Source organism: Entelurus aequoreus, linkage group LG06 (assembly GCF_033978785.1).
Source record: "Entelurus aequoreus isolate RoL-2023_Sb linkage group LG06, RoL_Eaeq_v1.1, whole genome shotgun sequence".
Taxonomy (NCBI): Eukaryota; Metazoa; Chordata; class Actinopteri; order Syngnathiformes; family Syngnathidae; genus Entelurus; species Entelurus aequoreus.
This window is the reverse complement of record NC_084736.1, coordinates 25,799,460-25,823,159: the sequence shown is the minus strand read 5'-3', so window position 1 is coordinate 25,823,159 and position 23,700 is coordinate 25,799,460. Positions and strand designations below refer to the sequence as shown.

The 23,700-nt window shown below is 36.0% G+C and overlaps 2 protein-coding genes across 2 annotated transcripts in view; both read right to left on the bottom strand.

Annotated features, from left to right (window-relative positions):
- LOC133651494 (somatostatin receptor type 5-like) overlaps positions 1-5,654 on the bottom strand; it is a 9,616-nt gene extending 3,962 nt beyond the window's left edge. The window contains exons 1-2 of the mRNA XM_062049448.1: positions 5,612-5,654; positions 557-720 (exon numbers count right to left, since the gene is read on the bottom strand). The gene's annotated coding sequence lies outside the window, so the exon portion shown is untranslated. The remainder of the gene's footprint in view (positions 1-556; positions 721-5,611) is intronic.
- Positions 5,655-13,544: 7,890 nt separating this feature from the next.
- On the bottom strand, positions 13,545-21,750 carry LOC133651493 (GRB2-related adaptor protein 2-like). The gene is made up of 7 exons (XM_062049447.1): positions 21,614-21,750; positions 21,125-21,228; positions 19,434-19,525; positions 19,245-19,364; positions 18,954-19,119; positions 14,222-14,302; positions 13,545-14,152 (listed from the first exon to the last, which is right to left on the bottom strand). Exons 2-7 carry the CDS (start codon positions 21,200-21,202, stop codon positions 13,991-13,993), a joined length of 699 nt encoding a protein of 232 aa, XP_061905431.1. The 5' UTR covers positions 21,203-21,228; positions 21,614-21,750; the 3' UTR covers positions 13,545-13,990.
- Between the last annotated feature and the right edge of the window lie 1,950 nt (positions 21,751-23,700).

The window sequence follows — 23,700 nt, the reverse complement described above, 5'->3', positions numbered from 1 at the left end:
TGGGAGACCCCTGTTCTGTGACGTCACGTTTCATAATGATATACTATATGCTAAATGCTAATCGTGCTAACGTCAGGACTTGGTTGAGCAGCGCCTTCATCATAAAGGTCAACCTGTGTGGCAGACTTGAAAGCATGTGGGAGCACGCACGCATACACACACACACATACACACGCACACACACACATACATACACACACACACGCACGCACGCATGCACACACACACACACACACACACAGTGAATGAAGGCATTAGAAGACTAACTCGAACATCACACAGTCGAGAGCAGACCTTCACCAATGCAGAAAAATCCTAATTGTGTGTGTGTGTGTGTGTTTTATATTGATTGTTACAGTGAGCACCATTAGGAGTAACCACATAGTAATAATAAAGAATACTATTTTCTTATTTTTCATGAGCAAACATTGTTGAAGTTGTTTTGAAACTTTGTCTTGTTTTCAAGCGGCACACTGGTGCTAAAATGCTAAGATGCTAACCAACAACATGACCATGCTGTGGCTTGCAAATAAATCATGCCAGCAACTGAGCTTACCTTTGGGCTTCTTCCTGTCGTCACAAGGCGGACACGAGCTCGCACGTGTCGCCGGGCTCCATCGGCTCAGGTCCACGTCTCATCGTGAGCCGAGGCTGCGGCGGAACCCCCAAAAGGGGAACAGAACCACAGAGATGCAGCCGGAGCAGGTCCACGGCTTGTAACTAGGAAACAGACAGTCAAGTGGGAGGTGTCTAAAGACAATCGTGTGTGTGTGTGTGTGTGTGTGTGTGTCTGGTTGGTATTATTGGTGGGATGGCTACCTTTATTGATTCATATACCTTTATACGTTCATGTACTTTTATACAACCATATATATTTCTATACCTTTTTACATTTATGTCAGTTCATATACAATTACATAATCATTGTGATGATCCGTGGCCCGGATCATGTTTTGTTTTAGTTTAAGACTCCCTTAGTTCTGTTTCAGCACCCCGGGGTTTGTGTTTCTTGGTCGCCATGGGTGCTGATTATTTTCACCTGCCTCTGATTAGTGTTCGGGACGCTCACCTGCTCCCGGACACTAATCAGAGAGCTATATACCTGCCGTTCGCCACACTCAGTCTGGCTGTTTAAGTTACGTTAGCACTCCTTTGATTCCTGTTTCTATACTAAGCTTTCGAGTGCTAGTTTTTTGCCTTAGCTCCCCGTGCATTCGGCACGCTTCTCTTGTGTTTGTTTTCTTGACTGATTTATGGACAATAAATCATTTTTCTACCTTTCCGTTTGCATCTCGGGGAAACGATCTGCACATTAACATGTAACAATATGTTTATATACCTTCATACGTTTATCCACCTTCACTCGTTCATATATAATTATAAGTTTATATTTTTTTTATACGTTCTTAGAGCTTTACAGGTTTATAAACATTTTAGCATTACATACCTTTACACTTTTGTATACCTGTATACATTTATACACCTTTATACCGTTGTATACCTTTACATGTTTATACACCTTTGTACACTGATATACTGTTATACGTTAATATTTTATAACACCTTTAAACACAGTTATACATTGATAAACCTTTTTGCTTCCATATACCTTTACACCTTCATATACATTCATACCTTCATATATTATGTATATGCATATACATTTAAACAGTCATACCTTTATATATGCTCATATACTTTTATGTATGTTTCTATACATTTAAATAATTGTATACCTTTATATATGTTCACATACTTTTATGTTCCTATACCTTTAAACAATCATATACCTTTATATATGTTCATACACCTTTATGTATGTTCCTATACCTTTAAACGATCTTATACCTTTATATATGTTCATACACCTTTACGTATGTTCATACACCTTTATGTATGTTCCTATACCTTTAAACAATGGTATACCTTTATATATGTTCATACACCTTTATATATGTTCCTATACCTTTAAACAACCGTGTACCTTTATATATGTTCATACACCTTTATGCATTTTCCTATTCCTTTAAACTATCGTATATCTTTATATATGTTCATACACCTATATGTATGTTCCTATACCTTTAAACAATTGTATATCTTTATATATGTTCATACACCTTTATGTTTGTTCCCTTGTCCTTTAAACTATCATATACCTTTATATATGTTCATACACCTTTATGTACCTTTAAACAATAGTATACCTTTATATATGTTCATACACCTTTATAAATGTTCATACACCTTTGTGTCACAATGAGTTGTTGACGAACCCCAAGATGCAGAGATGGCGGCAGGCATTGTCCAGGAAAACATGATTTAATGTTCATAAAATAAAAGGTAAAAACACAAACCAGGAACTAGGAATAGCCAAAACTGAAAACAGGAACCAGCAAACAGAAAAACTGGGAACAGCTAATGGCTAACAAGAAAACACAAAACAAAAGAGCTAGGAGAAAGCAAACTACAAATAGCTAACAGGAACAGCTTACCGCTACGACGACAGGTACAAGGACAAGTAGTAGCACGACAGGTAGTAGCTGTAACGATATCTACACGACAGGTAGGAATGACAATAATCCAGCACAGAGTGGAGGACAAAGCAGGTCTAAATAGCAGCTGGCTGATTGACACCAGGTGTGACCCGGTGCCAATCAGCCACAGCTGAGGGGAAAAAACACTCGGGGAGACAATCAGGAAATAACCAAAATAAGAGTGCTGACAGGAACTAAAGACAGGAAACAAAGACAAATGCAGAGGAAAACTAAGACATAGCCAGACTGTCAGGGACAAGCCTGACATTATGTATGTTAACATACCTTTAAACATTCATATAGTTTTATACATGTTCATACAACTTTATGTATGTTCACATACCTTTAAACAATTGCATACCTTTGTATATGTTCACATACCTATAAACAATCGTATACCTTTATATATGTTCATTCACCTTTATGTATGTTCCTATACCTTTAAACAATCGTATACCTTTATATATGTTCATACACATTTATGTATGTTAAAGGCCTACTGAAATGAATTTTTTTTATTTAAACGGGAATAGCAGATCCATTTTATGTGTCATACTTGATCATTTCGCGATATTGCCATATTTTTGCTGAAAGGATTTAGTAGAGAAAATCGACGATAAAGTTCGCAACTTTTGCTCGCTGATAAAAAAAAAGCCTTGCCTGTACCGGAAGTAGCGTGACGTCACAGGAGCTAGTATTCCTCACAATTCCCCATTGTTTACAATGGAGCGAGAGAGATTCGGACCGAGAAAGTGACGATTACCCCATTAATTTGAGCGAGGATGAAAGATTCGTAGATGAGGAACGTTACAGTGAAGGACTTGAGAGGCAGTGATGGACGTATCTTTTTTCGCTCTGACCGTAACTTAGGTACAAGCTGGCTCATTGGATTCCACACTCTCTCCTTTTTCTATTGTAGATCACAGATTTGTATTTTAAACCACCTCAGATACTATATCCTCTTGAAAATGAGAGTCGAGAACGCGAAATGGACATTCACAGTGACTGAACATGTAAATACACGATTAATAATATTCAGCTTTGCGAAGCTAAGAAAATAGAAGCTAACCTAGCAACGTAGCCAACGTGATAGCATAGCAGTCTCAAATGCAGATAGAAACTAAATTAAAAAAAAACCTGACTGGATGGATAGACAGAAGATCAAAAATACTATTAAACCATGAACATGTAAATACACGATTAATAATATTCAGCTTTGCGAAGCTAAAAAAATAGAAGCTAACCTAGCAACGTAGCCAACGTGATAGCATCAGTCTCAAATGCAGATAGAAACTAAATAAAAAAAAACCCTGACTGGATGGATAGACAGAAGATCAAAAATACTATTAAACCATGAACATGTAAATACACGATTAATAATATTCAGCTTTTCGAAGCTAAAAAAAATAGAAGCTAACCTAGCTACGTAGCCAACGTGATAGCATAGCAGTCTCAAATGCAGATAGAAACTACATTTAAAAAAACCCTGACTGGATGGATAGACAGAAGATCAAAAATACTATTAAACCATGTACATGTAACTACACAGTTAAAAATTCTCAGCCTGGTAAGGCTTAACTATGCTGTTGCTAACGACGCTAAGGCTAATTTAGCAACTTAGCAACCGGACCTCACAGAACTATGTACTCTCTCCTTTTTCTATTGTGGATCACGGATTTGTATTTTAAACCACCTCGGATACTATATCCTCTTGAAAATGAGAGTCGAGCACGCGAAATGGACATTTAAAGTGACTTTTATCTCCAAGACAATACATCGGTGACACACTTAGCTACTGAGCTAACGTGATAGCATCGTTCTCAAATGAAGATAGAAACAAAATAAATAAACCCCTGACTGGAAGGATAGACAGAAGACCAACAATACTATTAAACCATGTACATGTAACTACACGGTTAAAAATTCTCAGCCTGGTAAGGCTTAAAAATGCTGTTGCTAACGACGCTAAGGCTAATTTAGCAACTTAGCAACCGGACCTCCACCTACGCCAGCCAGCCCTCATCTTCCCATCAACAGCCGTGCTCACCGGCATTCCAGCGATCAACGGCGCGACGAAGGACTTCATCCGTGGGTTTGGCGGCAAGCATCGGCTAGGCGTAGTAAGTAGTCCTTGATGTGTTGCTGTAAGTATTGTACTTAGCCGCTAAGACACCGATCGATCCCACCTGCAACGTTCTTCTTTGCAGCCTCCATTGTTCATTAAACAAATTGCAAAAGATTCACCAACACAGATGTCCAGAATACTGTGGAATTTTGTCGAAGAAAACAAGAGGCTTTTCTATCGGGTCCGATGGGGTCCAACCACTTCCGTTGCTTTTGTGACGTCACGCGCATAAATCATATCCAAAGGAGTTTTTCAACCGGAAGTGTGGCGGGAATTTTAAAATTGCACTTTATAAGTTAACCCGGCCGTATTGGCATGTGTTGCAATGTTAAGATTTCATCATTGATATATAAACTATCGGACTGCGTGGTTGGTAGTAGTGGGTTTCAGTAGGCCTTTAACATACCTTTAAACATTCATATAGTTTTATAAATGTTCATACAATATACCTTTATGTATGTTCACATTTACCTTTAAACAATTGCATACCTTTATATATGTTCATACACCTTTATGTATGTTCACATACCTATAAACAATCGTATACCTTTGTATAAGTTCATTCACCTTTATGTACCGTATGTTCTTATACCTTTAAACGATCGTACAATCGTATACCTTAATATTTATTCATATACTTTCATGTATGTTCATGTACCTTTACAACAATCGTATACCTTTATATTCAGTTCTACTGCATTTGTTTTTCTTTATTTGAAAGTAGAAAAAAGTGTTTTCTTTCCAATGTAAATAAAACCGGACAATGGGTCTCTAAGCAAACATTTTCCTTTTAGATGCTAGCAACAACAACAAGGTCGTTGTCATTGGAAGTCAAAGGAATAATATTAGTTTCTGTGGTTTGTATATGTTCTTCTTTGACACAGCGACACAGGAAGTAGATCTCTGCCAGCCGCTTAGTTTGTCACATCATGTATTTGTGAACTCTGACCTTTTGATGTGTGCACCATTAATGATGGCTTTGTGGGCGGGACTCGTCATCTTCATCGTCATCGCCATCATGGGCGCAGGTGAAAAGATGGAAAGGACACGTTCCTTTGTTGCCACACACAATGAAAGCCCACATCTTGCATTAAGCCGCATGCTAGAGCTGGATGTGCTAAAGCTAGCTGGCGAACAATTTCCCCTATGCCACGTTGCTCACTACGCTGACAGGGTGGCTTTCACATTGTGCTGTCAGGTAACCATGGCAACAGGACCCAACGGCAACCAGACCTTGAGCTCTTCAAGTGGACTTTTGTTATTAGCGTGTCCAATTGGAAGCAAACTTTTCTTTCTCCGCCTTGTCACCTTCACAGAATTATTCTCTGTCACGATCCTCCTGATCCCATCACTATTGAGAACGTGATCATGTGTATTAATCCATCTGAGGGACATTCTTTACATGGACACCTTCGTGTCAAATTAGATACACAAATAAATATGTTTATGCCCTCTGTTTAAGTACACAATTGTTCATGTGTACTTACCACTTCTACTGGGTAGTAGTGGTAAGTCAGCATGTGTTTTTGTGTACTTACTACTCTTACTGGGTAGAAGTGGTGAGTACACAAATGTTCCTGAGTACTTAATACTTCTACTGGTTAGTAGTGGTAAATACACATGTGTTCTTACTACTACTATTGGGTAGAAGTGGTAAGTACACAAGTGTTCCTGAGTACTCACTGCTTGTACCTGACTATTAATAGTAAATAAACATATTTTCTTGTGTAATTACTACTAATCCTGGGTAGTAGTAGTAAGCACACAAGTGTGAGTACTTACTATTTGTAACCAGTCGTAGTAGTAACTACACATCTGTTCATGTGTAATCTCTATTCCATATGGGTAGTAGTGATCAGTACACACCTGTGTTAATGTATACTTACCTCTTTTCCTGGGTAGTAGTAGTAAGTACACAAGTGTTCCTGAGTACTTACTACTTCCACTGGGTAGTAGTGGTAAGTCAGCATGTGTTTTTGTGTACTTACTACTCTTACTGGGTAGAAGTGGTAAGTATACATGTGTTCTTGTGTACTTACTACTTCTATTGGGTAGTAGTGGTAAACACACATGTGTTCATGTGTACTTACCACTCCTACTGGGTAGTAGTGGTGAGTCCATATGTGTTTTTGTGTACTCACTACTCTTACTGGGTAGTAGTGGTTCCTGAGTACTTACTACTTGTAATGAGTCATAGTAGTAAGTACACATTTGTTAATGTGTACTTACCACTCCTACAGGGTAATAGTGGTAAGTCCACTTGTGTTCTTGTGTATTTACTACTCTTACTGGGTAGAAGTGGTGTGTACACAAGTGTTCCTGAGTACTTACTGCTTGTACCTGGCTATTAATAGTAAATAAACATATTTTCTTGTGTAATTACTACTACTCCTGGGTAGAAGTAGTAAGCACACAAGTGTGAGTACTTACTATTTGTAACCAGTTGTAGTATTAAGTACACATATGTTCATGTGTACTTACTAATCCATATGGGTAGTAGTGATCAGTACACACCTGTGTTAATGTATACTTACCTCTTCTCCTGGGTAGTAGTGGTAAGTCCGCATGTGTTCCTGTGTATTTACTACTCTTACTGGGCAGTAGTGGTCAGTACATATGTGTTAATGTATACTTACCCCTTCTACTCAGTAGTAGTGGTAAGTCCACTTGTGTTCAAGTGTACTTACTACTACTATTGGGTAGTAGTTGTAAGTCCACATGGGTTTAATGTAGACTTACTTCTACTGGGTAGTAGTGGTAAGTCCGCATGGGTTCTTGTGTACTTAACCCCTTCTACTGGGTAGTAGTGGTAAGTCAGTATGTGTTTGTGTACTTACTACTCTTATTGGGTAGAAGTGGTAAGTAGACAAGTGTTCCTAAGTACTTACTGCTTGTACTGGATATTCATAGTAAATAAACATATATTCTTGTGTAATTACTACTACTTCTGGGTAGTAGTAGTAAGCACACAAGTGTTCCTGAGTACTTACTATTTGTAGCCAGTCGTAGTAGTAAGTAGACATCTGTTCATGTGTACTTACTAATCCATATGGGTAGTAGTGATACGTGCACGTATGTTTCTGTGTAATTACTACTCTTACTGGGTAGTAGTAGTAGGAGTATTAGTAGTAGTAGTAAGTACACAGTAAGCTATGCTTACTTACTACTTGTACTGGGTAGTAGTAGTTAGTACACAAGTGTTCCTCTGTACTTACTACTACTATTTGGTAGTAGTAGTAAAAACACATGTTCCTTTGTACTTAATTCTTCTACTGGGTAGTAGTAGTGAGTACACACCAGAGGTGTGGACTCAAGTCACATGACTTGGACTTGAGTCAGACTCGAGTCATGAATTTGATGACTTTAGACTCGACTTGACAAAATGTAAAGAGACTTGCAACTCGACTTAGACTTTAACATCAATGACTTGTGACTTCACTTGGACTTGAGACTTTTGACTTGACAAGACTTGCTACTTTACCCAAAACCCAAAGATTAAAAAGTTATTCAGGAGTGCTCCGTATCTTTCATTGTGTACGTGTGTGTCTGTCAGCGTGTGTGCTCTCAATACAACAGCCAATCAAATTAGATCTACGTTGTTTTCATCCCACAGCATTAATCCAATCAAATTGCAGGACAACCAACGAAGAAGAGTTGTCAAACAACGCGCCAGAGAGAAAAAATGATGCCAAAGTTGGTTTCGTTCGGGTATAAAAACTATGACTTGGTCAACAAAAAACTAATTGCAGTATGCAAAACATGCGGTTCGAAGATTACAGACGGAGACGCAACAACTTCCAACTTCGTTCGACATTTGAAAATGCACAAAGAAGGGTAAGTTGTGAATGTAAGCAAACGTTTATTGGCTAAGTAATGCAACTTTTATTGGCTGTGTAGTTAAATCAGTGAGGCTGTAAACTCACTGCTAACGTTATAACCATAGACATCTTATAAGTAGACGCAGCATCGAGCGCTACTGCCTACTGGCGCTGACGAGACGTGGGGCCGCCATCTTGGAGTGGTGATCCGCTCCACTCAGTGCAAATAATTTGGCAGGAGCAATGAACTGTCAGCGCATTTCATTCATCTTACCTCACTGAATACCACTGATTTTCAAGCGCTTTTTTGTCATACGTGTAGCTATGATAAAGGACACATGTTTTGGCGTGTTTTATTATTCATAGTTTGCTTAACAGTAATATAATATTCTTATATGCTATAAGTGACCAGACGTCCGAGATCAAAACTGGGAATATAATCCCAGAGAAGGGGGAAAAAAACGGTCAGCTATTTTTAAGTTGAAGAAACAATATGATTAGGTTATATATACATGCGTATATCCTACATAAACAATGTATGAATACATTATATTAGAGATGTCCGATAATATCGGCCTGCCGATATTATCGGCCGATAAATGCTTTAAAATGTAATATCGGAAATTACCGGTATGGTTTTTTTTTTATTATCGGTATCATTTTTTTAAATTTTTATTTTATTTTATTAAATCAACATAAAAAACACAAGATACACTTACAATTAGTGCACCAACCCAAAAAAAACTCCCTCCCCCATTTACACTCATTCACACTCATTCACACAAAAGGGTTGTTTCTTTCTGTTATTAATATTCTGGTTCCTATATATCAATATATATCAATACAGTCTGCAAGGGATACAGTCCGTAAGCACACATGATTGTGTGTGCTGCGGGTCCACTAATAGTACTAACCTTTAATAGTTAATTTTACTCATTTTCATTATCCATAAGCGCACATGATTGTGCGTGCTGCTGGTCCACTAATAGTACTAACCTTTAACTGTTAATTTTACTCATTTTCATTAATTACTGGTTTCTATGTAACTGTTTTTATATTGTTTTACTTTCTTTTTTATTCAAGAAAATATTTTTAACTTATTTTATTCATTTTTTTAAAAAGGACCTTATCTTCACCATACCTGGTTGTCCAAATTAGGCATAATAATGTGTTAATTCCACGACTGTATATATCGGTATCGGTTGATATCGGTATCGGTAATTAAGAGTTGGACAATGTCGGAATATCGGATATCGGCAAAAAGCCATTATCGGACATCCCTACATTAGATATCTATATATCTTAGGGACCTATAGACTGCATCTCTGTTGCTGCAGCAGCAGAGAGTTTATTCTGTCTTGACACTTTGTATTGATATTTTGTATTACATTCTTCCCTTAAATTATAATGTTTACAGTGATTGTTTTATATGTATTTTTTATGTATGTCGCTTTGGATAAAAGCGTCTGCCAAATACTTAAACATAAACATATATAAACACCTGAAAGTCTTTGTATCAGCTAAAACCACCAATCTGTTTCACTGGATTCAGAATAAAACCAAATTCTGTCTTACCCAACAATGTTAGTATTTGAATATTGGTACTCGAAGACTTATTCCTGGTTACAATTATACTGTTAAGAAAGTATTGTCTTATACTTTGCCTAAAATGAGAATGCATCATAATGAGTGGCGGTTAGTGAATTTTGTTTTAGGTGGGGCTGAAAGTTTGTAAACCAAACCCCTGTAGGGGCGTCATCCTCCCCCAGAAGATTTCTTTGTGATTTTCACATACAAATATTGAAGATCTTTGCTCCTTCTCAACTCTGTGGTAATATTCTTTTCACAAAATACAACCAATAGTACATTAATGTTAAATCTTACTTGTGAAAAGTAATTCCCCGATTCCTATTTTCAACAGTCCGCTCATTTGAGCAGGAAAACGCTGAACACCAGCCCGGCATCTTTGTTTTCTACCTGTCAACTGTCAGTTTAGGCTGCTCGCCGGCTCCTCATCACCACTTCAAGATGGCGGCCGAATTTCTCGCGTCACAGCAGCCATTGCTGCGTCTACTTATAAGATGTCTATGGTTATAACGTCATTGCAAACACGGCAATCTGTTGCGTGCACTGCAGTTCGCTACCTTTTTCATACTTTTTGTCAAGTGATTTTTTTTAAGCAGGGTTGCATGAGGTACCTATACAGAACGTTACGTTAGTCAATGTATCACACACAGTAACGTAACGTTAGACGCGGTCAGCAGCACCGCGTATTCTAGCCACCTACAAAAAGACAAACATAGTCAAATAAAGGTCAGTTAAAATGTATACTATATTAAGACTATGTGTCCATATTGCATAGGGCCCTGACATCTAAAAAGTACAACTCTGTTCATTGTTATGTTCATGTATTTGTTATGTTTTTCATGTGTACGCACATATAAACACACATACAGTATGAGATGAGATCAATGAGATAAGGTAAGAACAGGATAGAAACTGCTGTGGAACTAGTTACAATGCAATATGCCATGGAAATACAATGTTAACATTTTTTGCAAATAAGTACAGTTGCACTTGATTTTTCAAATGTGTTTATTGTGTAAAGGAATGAGTTAAATGTTTAAAATGACTGGTTAATAGTGCTATTATGAAGTGCAATGTCAGCACTATTTTTTTTCCTGCAATTTCAAATGCACTTGTTTTAATAAATAAATACAGCATTTTAAAAGCATACACAATCTGTGTAAATATATTAGTCTGTGGTTAAAAGGACTTGAAAAGACTCGAAACTCAAAAAGCAGGACTTGGAACTTGACTTGAGACTTTCCAGTCTTGACTTTGGACTTGACTCTGGACTTGCCTGTCTTGACTCGGAACTTGACTCGGGACTTGAGGGCAAAGACTTGAGACTTACTTGTGACTTGCAAAACAATGACTTGGTCCCACCTCTGGTACACAAGTGTCGCTGGGTACTTATTACTTGTACTTATTACTTTAATTTTCCTGAGGGAACTCTCCTGAAGGAATCAATAAAGTACTATCTATCTATCTATCTATCTGAGTACCGTAGGTGTAGTAAGTACACGTGTTCCTGTGCACTTACCACTCCAACTGTGTAGGAGTGGTAAGTAAATATGAATATTATAATATAATATACATTCATCATCAAATTGATCAATATATTTAACCATACCATAATCAATACAATACATTCATCCTCATACTGATCAATATACAGTAACACAACATGACTGATGAAGATAGGAAGAGAAAGGTCTACCGACCACACAATACGAATGTGATGCACACACACACACACACACGCACACACACACACACACACACACACACACACACACACACACACACACACACACACACACACACACACACACACACACACACACACACACACACACACACACACACACACACACACACACACACACACACACACACACACACACACACACACACAGTGCAGGCGAGGAGGACGAGCCACCGACAAACCACTTCCTCATTGCACAAGCCGGGTGAGCCTCACACCTTTTCTTTTTCAAAATAAAAGTTCCCATTTCCTGTGCATGTCATGAAAAAAATAGCATGCCAGCAGCCTGCAAGCTCGGCTGTGCTAGCATTAACTTGCTACATAAAACAGTATAATTTTATTTTCACTTTTATTGTGGTTAACAATAACAAACATCTCTAGGTAACTTTCACACTTCAAAAAGTAAATTTTCTGACAAGTTTAAAAACACTTTTAGTTTTAGTTACTTGGATTTTTCTGCTCGGACAATTACATGACAACTACACGTCAACTGTATGACAAAAGTACGTAACAACTACAGTAGATGGCAACTATGTGAAAACTGCATAAAAAAGATGGGTCAACTATAGTACATGACAACTACGTGAAAAGTATGTGACAACTATGTGAAAAGTACATGAAAAGTATTTGACACAACATTAAAAGTTTGTAAAAATAACATGAAAAGTATGTTCAAAGTATGTAAAACTACATGAAAAAGTCAAGACAACTACAGTGCATGACAACTACATGAAAAGTATATGACAATTACGTGAAAGGAATGTGAAAACTACATGAAAGTATGTGACAACTACACACAAACTACATGAAAAGTACACAACTATGTGAAAACTACATGAAAATTATTCAACAACTATGTGAAAACTACATGAAAAGTATGTGACAAATACGTGAAAACTACATGAAAAGTAAGTGACAACTATGTTAAAACTACATGAAAAGTATGCAACAACTATGTGAAAACTACATGAAAAGTGCACAACAACTATGTGAAAACTACATGAAAAGTATGCAACAACTATGTGAAAACTACATGAAAAGTGCAAGACAACTACGTGAAAACTACATGAAAAGTGCACAACAACTATTTGAAAACTACATGAAAAGTACCTGAAAACTAAGAGAAAACTACATGAAAAGTATGTGAAAATTACATAAAAAGTGCACGACAACTACGTGAAAACTACATGAAAAGTATGTGACAACTACGTGAAAACTACATGAAAAGTGCACAACAACTACGTGAAAACTACATGAAAAGTATCTAAAAAGTACAAGAAAATTACATGAAAAGTATGTGAAAACTACAAGAAAATTACATGAAAAGTATGTGAAAACTACATGGAAAGTGCACGACAACTTCGTGAAAACTACATGAAAAGTATGTGACAACTACCTGAAAACTACATGAAAAGAGCGCGACAACTACATGAACACTACATGAAAAATGTGCAACAACTACATGAAAACTAGACAAAAAGTATGCAACAACTACATGAAAACTACATGAAAAGTATGCAATAACTATGTGAAAAGTATGCAACAACTACATGAAAACTACATGAAAAGTATGCAACAACATACCCGAAAACTACATAAAAAGTATGCAACAACTATGTGAAAAGTATGCAACCACTATGTGAAAACTACATGAAAAGTATGCAACAACTATGTGAAAACTACATGAAAAGTATGCAACAACTATGTGAAAACTACATGAAAAGTTTGCAACAACTTCTTGAAAACTACATGAAAAGTATGCAACAACTATGTGAAAACTACATGAAAAGTATGCAACAACTATGTGAAAACTACATGAAAGGTATGCAACAACTATGTGAAAAGTATGCAACAACTACGTGAAAAGTATGCAACAACTACATGAAAAGTATGCAACAACTATGTGAAAACTACATGAAAAGTATGCATCAACTACGTGAAAACTACATGAAAAGTATGCAACAACTATGTGAAAACTACATGAAAAGTATGCAACAACTATGTGAAAACTACATGAAAAGTTTGCAACAACTACTTGAAAACTACATTAAAAGTATGCAACAACTATGTGAAAACTACATGAAAGGTGAGTGAAAACTACATGAGCTGACATGTGGCAAAGAGCACCTTGGTTAAAGGAGTGGCTGCACAGCGTGGGGGCGTGGCCTGTGCTCAAGTGTCACAGGTGTTTGGTATAGTTGGCGGGAAACAAGCCGCTCTTGTCCCTCAGCCGTCCTCTCCACCACGACGTGTCCGAGCTGTCCACAACCTCGATGATGTCACCGGCGCAGAAACCCAACTCGTCGTCTTCCTCGGCGGTGAAGTCATACATGGCCTTGACCTGCAGTGTACATGCAGTCGACGTTGCTCGTGAGGGGGTGGGGTCAGACTGTGGGGGGCGGGGACTGACCTGAGATGGGCGTGTCATTTCGGCACCACTCCCTCCTGTTTGGACCAGGCTCTGAGTCGGCTCCTCCTGAAGCTTCTGGGCCTGCAGAACAACTTTTAACTTCAAGAAGAGGCAGCGGCAACCATTAAGAATGTTTTTAGATCTTTGGAATTAAAATGTTTTTAAATAAAGCGTTTTTTTTAATTAAGGGCTTTAATTGTCACTATTTTCTTGATTAATCGTTTTTTACGTGTTTTTTTCCCCAGATAAAGTGTTTTGAATAAAGTGTTTTCAAAGTGTGTTTTTGGAATAAAGTATTTATAAATGAAGTGTTTTTGTAAATAAATGTTTTTTTATACTAAAAAGCATTAAAAAAAAATAAAAAAATCATAAAATGTTTAAAATAAAGTTTACAAATATTGTTTTTTAAACAAAGTGTTCATAAATAAAGTGGTTTTGAAAATTTTTAAATGTTTTTTTAAATAAAATAAATATTTTTATAAGTGTTTTTAAATGTATTTTTCTTACAAAAAGTGTATTGTCGCAGCCCGGGCGCATGCCAATGCGCACTCATCTGTGCGCTCTGATGAGCGCACCTCCAGGAGCGCACCTCCAGGAGCGCAGTTACAGGAGCGTGCAAAGCGTGTGTCAGTCCTGCAGCAGCAAGAGGCTGCAATCAATCTCCAGCAATAAGCGCACCTGCGGCTGATCAAAAGCCTGCACAACCTGCCAGAACGTAGTCTTCTGTTCGAGTACTGTAAGTCAACTAACAAAGCTCTATGCATTTCTCTCTCCGTGTTTCTTCCCCCCGTCGTGCTGATTGGTCTTGTGTTCTCCCCTTGTCGTTCCTTGCAGCTACCCCTTTGTTCCCGCGTGACGAGCCGTGTGTCTCGTCTCTCCAGTGTTTCCCCTCTGGTTCCCTGGCTGCCCCTTGGATCTCGACCTCCCGCCTGGACACGGACCTTTTGACGCCTCGCTATAGCCCCGACTACCCGCCTGTCTCACGGACATTCGAGCCTGCCTTTCCCCTCTCGCTCAACACTCCGGTAACACACAACAGTTAATTCACACATAGTCGCGCACCATACACACTCTTGGATTTAGTCACACCACATTTCCCTTGTTTATTTATATTATTATTTGTTATTTATATATATATGTATAGTGTATGTATATGAATAAACAGAGCTAAATTTGACTCCCCTGTTGTCTGTGCCGTCTTCTCCTCCTGTACATAACATGTATTTAATTAAAGTGTTATTAATCTAAGTGTTAATAAATATATATATATATATATTTTAAGTGTTTACATAAGAAATTGATTCCTAATTTTTTAAAGTGTTTTTGTAATAAAATATTTTTTAAATAAAGTGTTTATAGTGTTTTTGAATAATATGTATGAAAAATAAGTTTTTTTTAAACAAACTATTTCAAAAAAGTGTTTGAAGTGGATTTTTTGAATAAAGTGTTTTTAAATCAATTGTATTTAAAATGTTTTTGTATCAAGGTTTTTAATATTAAGTGATAATAAATAAAGTGTTTTTAATACATTTTTTTCCCTCAAATATTTTCAAGCAAAGTGTTTTAAATTCATGTTTTTTTTTAATTCATGTTTTTTTCAAATATTTTTTTAAATTAGATGTTTATGAATAAAGTGTATTTAAATACAATTAGTTTTGAATAAAATGTATTTTTTCTTCATAAATAGTTTTGGAATTATGTGCATTTTTAAAAAGTGTTTATTAAACCAAATGTTTTCCAAGGTGTTATTGGAATAAAGTATTTATAAGAAGTGATTTTGTAAATAAGTGTTTTTTGTTGTTGATGAAAAGCATTAAAAAAAATTCTATAAAATTAAATTAAATTCATGAAATGTTTAAAATAAAGTTTAGAAAAAGCGTTTTTTAAACAAAGTGTTAATTAATAAAGTGGTTTTGAAAAAGGTGTTATAGAAGTTATATATTTTTTTAATAAAATAAATATTTTTACAAGTGTTTTTAAATGGTTTTTTTTTATTACAAAAAGTGTATTTAATCAGAGTTTTATTGATGTAAGTGTTGATAAATAAAATTCTTTTAAATTTTATGTTTTTTTGTGTTAAAAAAAAGTGTTTACATAAAGTGTTTTTTTATATTTTCTTAAGTGTTGTGGTAATAAAAATATTTTTTTAAATAAAATGTTTATAGTGTTTTTAAATAATATGTATTAGAAATAATTTTTTTTTAACAAACTGTTTTTAAAAAAGTGAGTGTATTTTTGGAATAAAGTGTTTTTAAATCAAGTGTATTTAAAAAAACATTTTATAAAGGTTTTTTAATATTAAGTGATAATAAATGAAGTGTTTTAAAATAGTTTTTAATAGTGTTTTTTTCCCAAGTGTTTTCAAGCAAAGTGTTTTAAATTCATGTTTATTTTTAATTCATATCTTTTAATTTCTTTTTTTAATTAGATGTTCATGCATAAAGTGCATTTAAATACAATTATTTTTGAATAAAGTTTAATTTTTCTTCATAAATATTTTATGAAGTTTATTAAATCAAATGTTTTCCAAGGTATTATGGGAATAAAGTATTTATAAGAAGTGATTTTGTAAATAAATGTTTTTTATTTTTATGAAAAGAATTTAAAAAAAAAAAGTTTTTCATAAAATGTTTAAAACAAAGTTTATAAAAGTGTTTTTTAAACAAAGTGTTCATAAATAAAGTGGTTTTGAAAAAGGTGTATTAGAAGTTATATATTTAAAAAAATAAAAAATATATTTTTACAAGTGTTTTTAAATGTATTTATTTTACAAAAAGTGTATTTAATTAAAGTGTTGTTAATGTAAGTGTTAATAAATACGGTTTTTTTCAATTTTTAAAAAGTGTTTACATAAGAAAGTGAAGAATGTATTTTTTAAATAAAGTGTTTATCGTGTTTTTATATAATATGTATCAGAAATAAAAAATTTTAAAACAAACTATTTAAAAAAATGTTTGAAGTATATTTTTGGAATAAAGGTTTTTTAATTCAAGTGTATTTAAAATGTTTCTATATAAAGGTTTTTAATATTAAGTGATAATAAATACAGTGTTTTAAAATAGTTTTTAATAAAGTGTTTTTTCTCAAGTGTTTTCAAGTAAAGTGTTTTAAATCAAGTGTTTTTTTAAAATTCATGTTGTTTTTTTTAATTGTTTTAATTTGATGCTTATGAATAAAGTGTATTTAAATTAATTATTTTTTAATACAATTTATTTTTTCTTCATAAACATTTTTGGAATAAAGTGAATTTTTAAAATGTGTTTATTAAATCAAATGTTTTCCAAGAAATTATTGGAATAAAGTATTTTTAAATAAATATATAGAATAACTAGAATTATGTTTATTTTGAACAATTGTTTAACGTGGTTTTAAGTGTATTCTTACAATAAAGTGTTTTTAAATGTAGTGCTTTTAATATTAAGTGTTTATGAATAAAGTTTTTAAAGGAAATATTTTTAAAGGAAGTATTTTCGAAAATAGTGTACTTTAATAAATTATTTTTCTTCATGAAAAAATGTCTGTTCAATAGTGTTTTATTACAAACAGTGTTTTTAAATAAAGTGTTGTCCTTTGTTTAAGGCAATGTTTTTCAACGCTTTTGAGCCAAAGCACATTTTTTTCATTGAAAAAATCCAGGGGGACACTATCCCATCCTCGTCGCCATTGCTGTGTGCCAAAAATGTCACTTTTTAGCAATCTAAGCTTAATAATACCCCAAAAGAAAGCTTATTGTCTTTTTCTGCCCTTTATTCCCGCTCTTACTTTTTCCACTTCCAGGTGTCCAACACACAACACATGTCATCATATCCTGTGTCCCCCGCCCTTAAGTTCCCCTTACAATGGGTCCAGTCAGGGGCGCCGCTAGGGATTTTGGGCCCCATGAAAATAATCTTTACAGGGCCCCCAACACAGTGGCAACATTATAATTTCATCATCATTAGGGGCCTCTCTGGGCCACCCTCCATCATGGGCCCCTAGAATCCGTCTCCTTTACCCCCCCTTTTCGGCGCCCCTGGGTCCGGTATTGTACCGTGACCGGAGTAACCAATACATGACACCACCAGCAGAAAATGTTAAAAAACGAAACTCAATAGCCTATATTGACAATATAAAGTCGTTCTCATCAAATACTGACGCAATTGTTCGATATGACTTCAAACCATAACCATAATTAATTCTCTTGTCTCAAAGTAGGCTTACAAAGCTATGAGCTACCTGCTGCCACATGCTGGTACGGAAGAGTATTACATGGTTACTCTGCTGATCTACAGACAGCACAGACACTCTACAACGGCACATTGTTTGCGGATTTTAATTATTGGTTTGCAAAAAATATTTTTACGACCATCCATCCATCCATCCATCTTCTTCCACTTATACAAGGTCGGGTCGCGGGGGCAGCAGCCTAAGCAGGGAAGCCCAGACTTCCCTCTCCCCAGCCACTTCGTCCAGCTCCTCCCGGGGGATCCCGAGGCGTTCCCAGGAGATAGTCTTCCCAACGTGTCCTGGGTCTTCCCCGTGGCCTCCTACCGGTCAGAAACACTTCCCTAGGGAGGCGTTCGGGTGGCATCCTGACCAGATACCCAAACCACCTCATCTGGCTCCTCTCGACCTCTAGTTTTCCGACCAATTAGGTAAAATTGCATAATTTCCCACGGCACACCAAACAATATCTCACGGCACACTATGGCGTGGCACAGTGGTTGAAAAACACTGCTTTAAGGAGACGTACCAAGAGGGTCCTGGCGTCGTGGAGGTAGATCTGGCTGGTCTTGGAGATGGACGTGGTCTGGTAGAAGTCCACCAGCTTGTTGAGCGAGGTGAACTTCTCCAACCACAAGAAGTAATGGCCTTGCCGGTCCCGGGTCACTTTGAAGTGTTGCACGTCGCGCTCGTGTCTGCTTCAGAGTTCACAGGTCAGCTCGCTAACGCAACTAGCACTGTTTGGGTGAGCTAACAGCTAGCATCGCTGCAATCCCACTCGGAAACAGGAATTAGCTAGCGACAAAACCGCCGGACTCACTTGACGGAGATGGAGAAGTTTCCGGGTGAACTTTGGCATCCTCGTATCACGAAATGTCCGACATCTTGGGAGCTCAGCAGCTGTTCGGCTGCGCTGCGAGTGAGGTGCTCCTGGAACCACCTGAAAGTCGGAGAACGCGGGTGAAGAGGAGCAAGAGGGAAGAAGAAGAGGGAAGTCAGGTGGTCTCACCGCGGCAGCCGGAGGTCGATGTAGTTTTTTGGAACCAGGCCTTCAAGCGCGTCCATCTCGGCCATCAACCAGTCACCGTTTGTGCTTAAAATCTGACACAAAGCTACGTGAGAAGTATGCCACAACTACGTGAAAACTACAATATGTTGATTGAAACTTTTATTAGTAGATTGCACAGTACAGTACATATTCCGTACAATTGACCACTAAATGGTAACACCCGAATAAGTTTTTCAACTTGTTTAAGTCGGGGTCCACGTTAATGAATTCATGTGACAACTATATTAAAATTAAATGAAAAGTGCGTCACAACTGCGTGTTAACTACATGAAAAGTACAAAAAACAAAACCAGTGAAGTTGGCACGTTGTGTAAATGGTAAATAAAAACAGAATACAATGATTTGCGAATCATTTTCAACCTATATTCAATTGAATAGACTGCAAAGACAAGATATTTAACGTTCGAACTGGTCAACTTTGTTATTTTTTGCAAATATTAGCTCATTTGGAATTTGATGCCTGCAACATGCTTCAAAAAAGCTGGCACAAGTGGCAAAAAAGACTGAGAAAGTTGAGGAATGCTCATCAAACACTTATTTGGAACATCCCACAGGTGAACAGGCAAATTGGGAACAGGTGGGTGCCATGATTGGGTATAAAAGCAGCTTCCATGAAATGCTCAGTCATTCACAAACAAGGATGGGGCGAAGGTCACCACTTTGTCGACAAAGGCGTGAGCAAATTGTTGAACTGTTTAAGAAAAACCTTTCTCAACCAGCTATTGCAAAGAATTTAGGGATTTCACCATCTACGGTCCGTAATATCATCAAAGTTTTCTGAGAATCTGGAGAAATCACTGCACGTAAGCAGCTAAGCCCGTGACCTTCGATCCCTCAGACTGTACTGCATCAACAAGCGACATCAGTGTGTAAAGGACATCACCACATGGGCTCAGAAAACCACTGTCAGTAACTACAGTTCTTCGCTACATCTGTAAATGCAAGTTAAAACTCTACTATGCAAAGCGAAAGCCATTTATCAACAACACCCAAAAACGCCGGACTGTTGAACAACTTAAGCTGTACAGCAATAATGGGAAATAATTCCACCTGAAAAGCTTCAAAAATTGGTTTCCTCAGTTCCCAAACATTAACTGAGTGTTGTAAAAAAGAAAGGCCATGTAACACAGTGGTAAAAATGCCCCTGTGCCAACTTTTTTGCCATGGGCAAAAGAAAACTACATGAAACATGTGAGACAACTACATGACAACTACATGAAAAGTGTGTGACAAGTTCATAAAACTACATGAAAAGTGTGTGACAACTACATAAAACTACATGAAGACTGTGAGACAACTGCATGAAAAGTGTGTGGCAACTACATGACAACTACATGACAACTACATGACAACTACATGACAACTACGTAAAACTACATGAAAAGTGTGTGACAACTACATAAAACTACATGAAGAGTGTGAGACAACTACATGACAACTACATGAAAGCTACAAGAAAAGTTTGTGACAACTACGTGAAAACTACATGAAAAGTGCATCCGTCACAGTTATTTGGTGTTATCCCAAAGTGGCGAGCAGTAATAGCCAGTGAGCTAAACACCAGTGCTTGTCCAGCACAGCTCTTGAGGTGCTGGAACATGAGGTGCCGACGAGCTGCCAAAGCTGCTCACCTTCACTACGTCGTCCTTCTTGAAGCTCAGCCGGCCTGACACTGACGCCGTGAAGTCGTACTTTCCCTTGGCCTCCATGTTGGCGACACGCGGCCGCCGACTTCCTGTTTGAGCAAAGACATTGGCATTTGTCTCTGAGCTGCGTGTCAACACGTGGGATTACGTCATCGCCACTTCCTGATGGCGGTAAGGACCGTCTGAGGGGATTTCATGCCAATGACACAAGGTTCATCTTCAACTTCAGAATGGCGTGGACATGATGAGGCTTATTGAATACATGTCACAGTCACATGAGCAGGAAGAGCGCCCCCTACAGCTCAAGCACCAAAGCATGGAAAATTCCAACAACAGCAATAAAAATATTTAGCAGCAATAGTTTGTAGTTTGTTTTTGTATTCAACAGGAAGACACGTGACTAAATGCACATTTAATACAATAAAACTACAGTGGAAATGATGATTGTTATATTTGTCCTGAGGGACATCTTACCTGCTGAAGATCAATTCAATTTCTTGTTTGCTCCAAAAAGATATCTTGTTAGAAGCACAATTCAAATATGGAATAAAACACACTGATGTTTGACATCAAGCAACAAGTTGATGCGCTTCAACAAACCACACACATACACACACACACACACACACACGCACGCGCGCAAACATGTACGCGTAACTGCCTCTTTTGGTGACATGAGTCACTTCCACTTTTCAAAGTAAAACTCATTTAATGCGTTGAGGCTTTGTTCAACGTTGACTTTGCGTTACCACAGATGTGTCATAGGGTGCACAAAAAAATGAATTCACATCCTAATCGCGATTCTTATTCATCGGAATTCTAAATCGAATGCAGCTGAGATAGGCTCCAGCACCGCCCGCAACCCAAAAGGGACAAGCGGTAGTAAATGGATGGATGGCTGGAATTAAATCAGAAGCTGTAGTTTTTTTTAACTAAATTCTTACTTATACTGAAGTAACCATTTTACTTTTTTTTATAACAGGGGTCCCCAAACTACGGCCCAAAATAAATAAATATATATACAAGGGATTATATTTATATTTATTTATAGTATATATATATATATATTAGAGATATATGCGTTAAAATGTAATATCGGAAATTATCGGTATCGTTTTTTTTATTATCGGTATCGGTTTTTTAAATTTATTTTTATTATTTTTTTTTTTTATTAAATCAACATAAAAAACACAAGATACACTTACAATTAGTGCACCAACCCAAAAAACCTCCCTCCCCCATTTACACTCATTCACACAAAAGGGTTGTTTCTTTCTGTTATTAATATTCTGGTTCCTACATTATATATCAATATATATCAATACAGTCTGCAAGGGATACAGTCCGTAAGCACACATGATTGTGCGTGCTGCTGGTCCACTAATAGTACTAACCTTTAACAGTTAATTTTACTAATTTTCATTCATTACTAGTTTCTATGTAACTGTTTTTATATTGTTGTACTTTCTTTTTTATTCAAGAATTTTTTTTAAATTTATTGATCTTATTTTACTAATTTTTTTAAAAAGTACCTTATCTTCACCATACCTGGTTGTCCAAATTAGGCATAATAATGTGTTAATTCCACGACTGCATATATCGGTTGATATCGGTATCGGTTGATATCAGTATCAGTAATTAAAGAGTTGGACAATATCGGAATATCGGATATCGGCAAAAAGCCATTATCGGACATCCCTAATATATATATATATATATATATATATATATATATATATATATATATATATATATATATATATATATATATATATATATATATATATATATATACATATATATATATACATGCATAAATAAATGTATATATGTATACATACTATCTATATCTATAAAGTTTTTAAATATATATATATTATATATATCTATATATATATATATATATATATATATATATATATATATATATATATATATATATATATATATATATATATATATATATATATATATATATATATATACACATACAGACACACACATATATATATATATATACACTGTATATATATATATATATTAGGGGTGTGGGAAAAAATCGATTCAAATTCGAATAGCGATTCTCACGTTGTGCGATTCAGTATCGATTCTCATTTTTAAAAAATCGATTTGTTTTTTTTTTCTTTTCTTTTTTTTTTTTCTTCTTTTTTTTATTAATCAATCCAAAAAAACAATACACAGCAATACCATAACAATGCAATCCAATTCCAAAACCAAACCCGACCCAGCAACACTCAGAACTGCAATAAACAGAGCAATTGAGAGGAGACACAAACACGACACAGAACAAACCAAAAGTAGTGAAACAAAAATGAATATTATCAACAACAGTATCAATATTAGTTACAATTTCAACATAGCAGTGATTAAAAATCCCTCATTGACATTATCATTAGACATTTATAAAACATTTAAAAAAAGAACAATAGAGTCACAGTGGCTTACACTTGCATCACATCTCATAAGCTTGACAACACACTGTGTCCAATATTTTCACAAAGATAAAATAAGTCATATTTTTGGTCCATTTAATAGTTAAA

What these genes read in the sequence shown, in the direction of transcription:
- LOC133651493 (XM_062049447.1), bottom strand. Translation starts at nt 21,202, where the DNA reads ATGGAGGCCAAGGGAAAGTACGACTTCACGGCGTCAGTGTCAGGCCGG. An exon ending in ATCGACCTCCGGCTGCCGCG is followed by an intron (nt 19,365 to 19,433) that starts GTGAGACCACCT and finishes TCCGACTTTCAG; the next exon opens with GTGGTTCCAGGAGCACCTCA. An exon ending in ACGACGCCAGGACCCTCTTG is followed by an intron (nt 14,303 to 18,953) that starts GTACGTCTCCTT and finishes GTTGTTCTGCAG; the next exon opens with GCCCAGAAGCTTCAGGAGGA.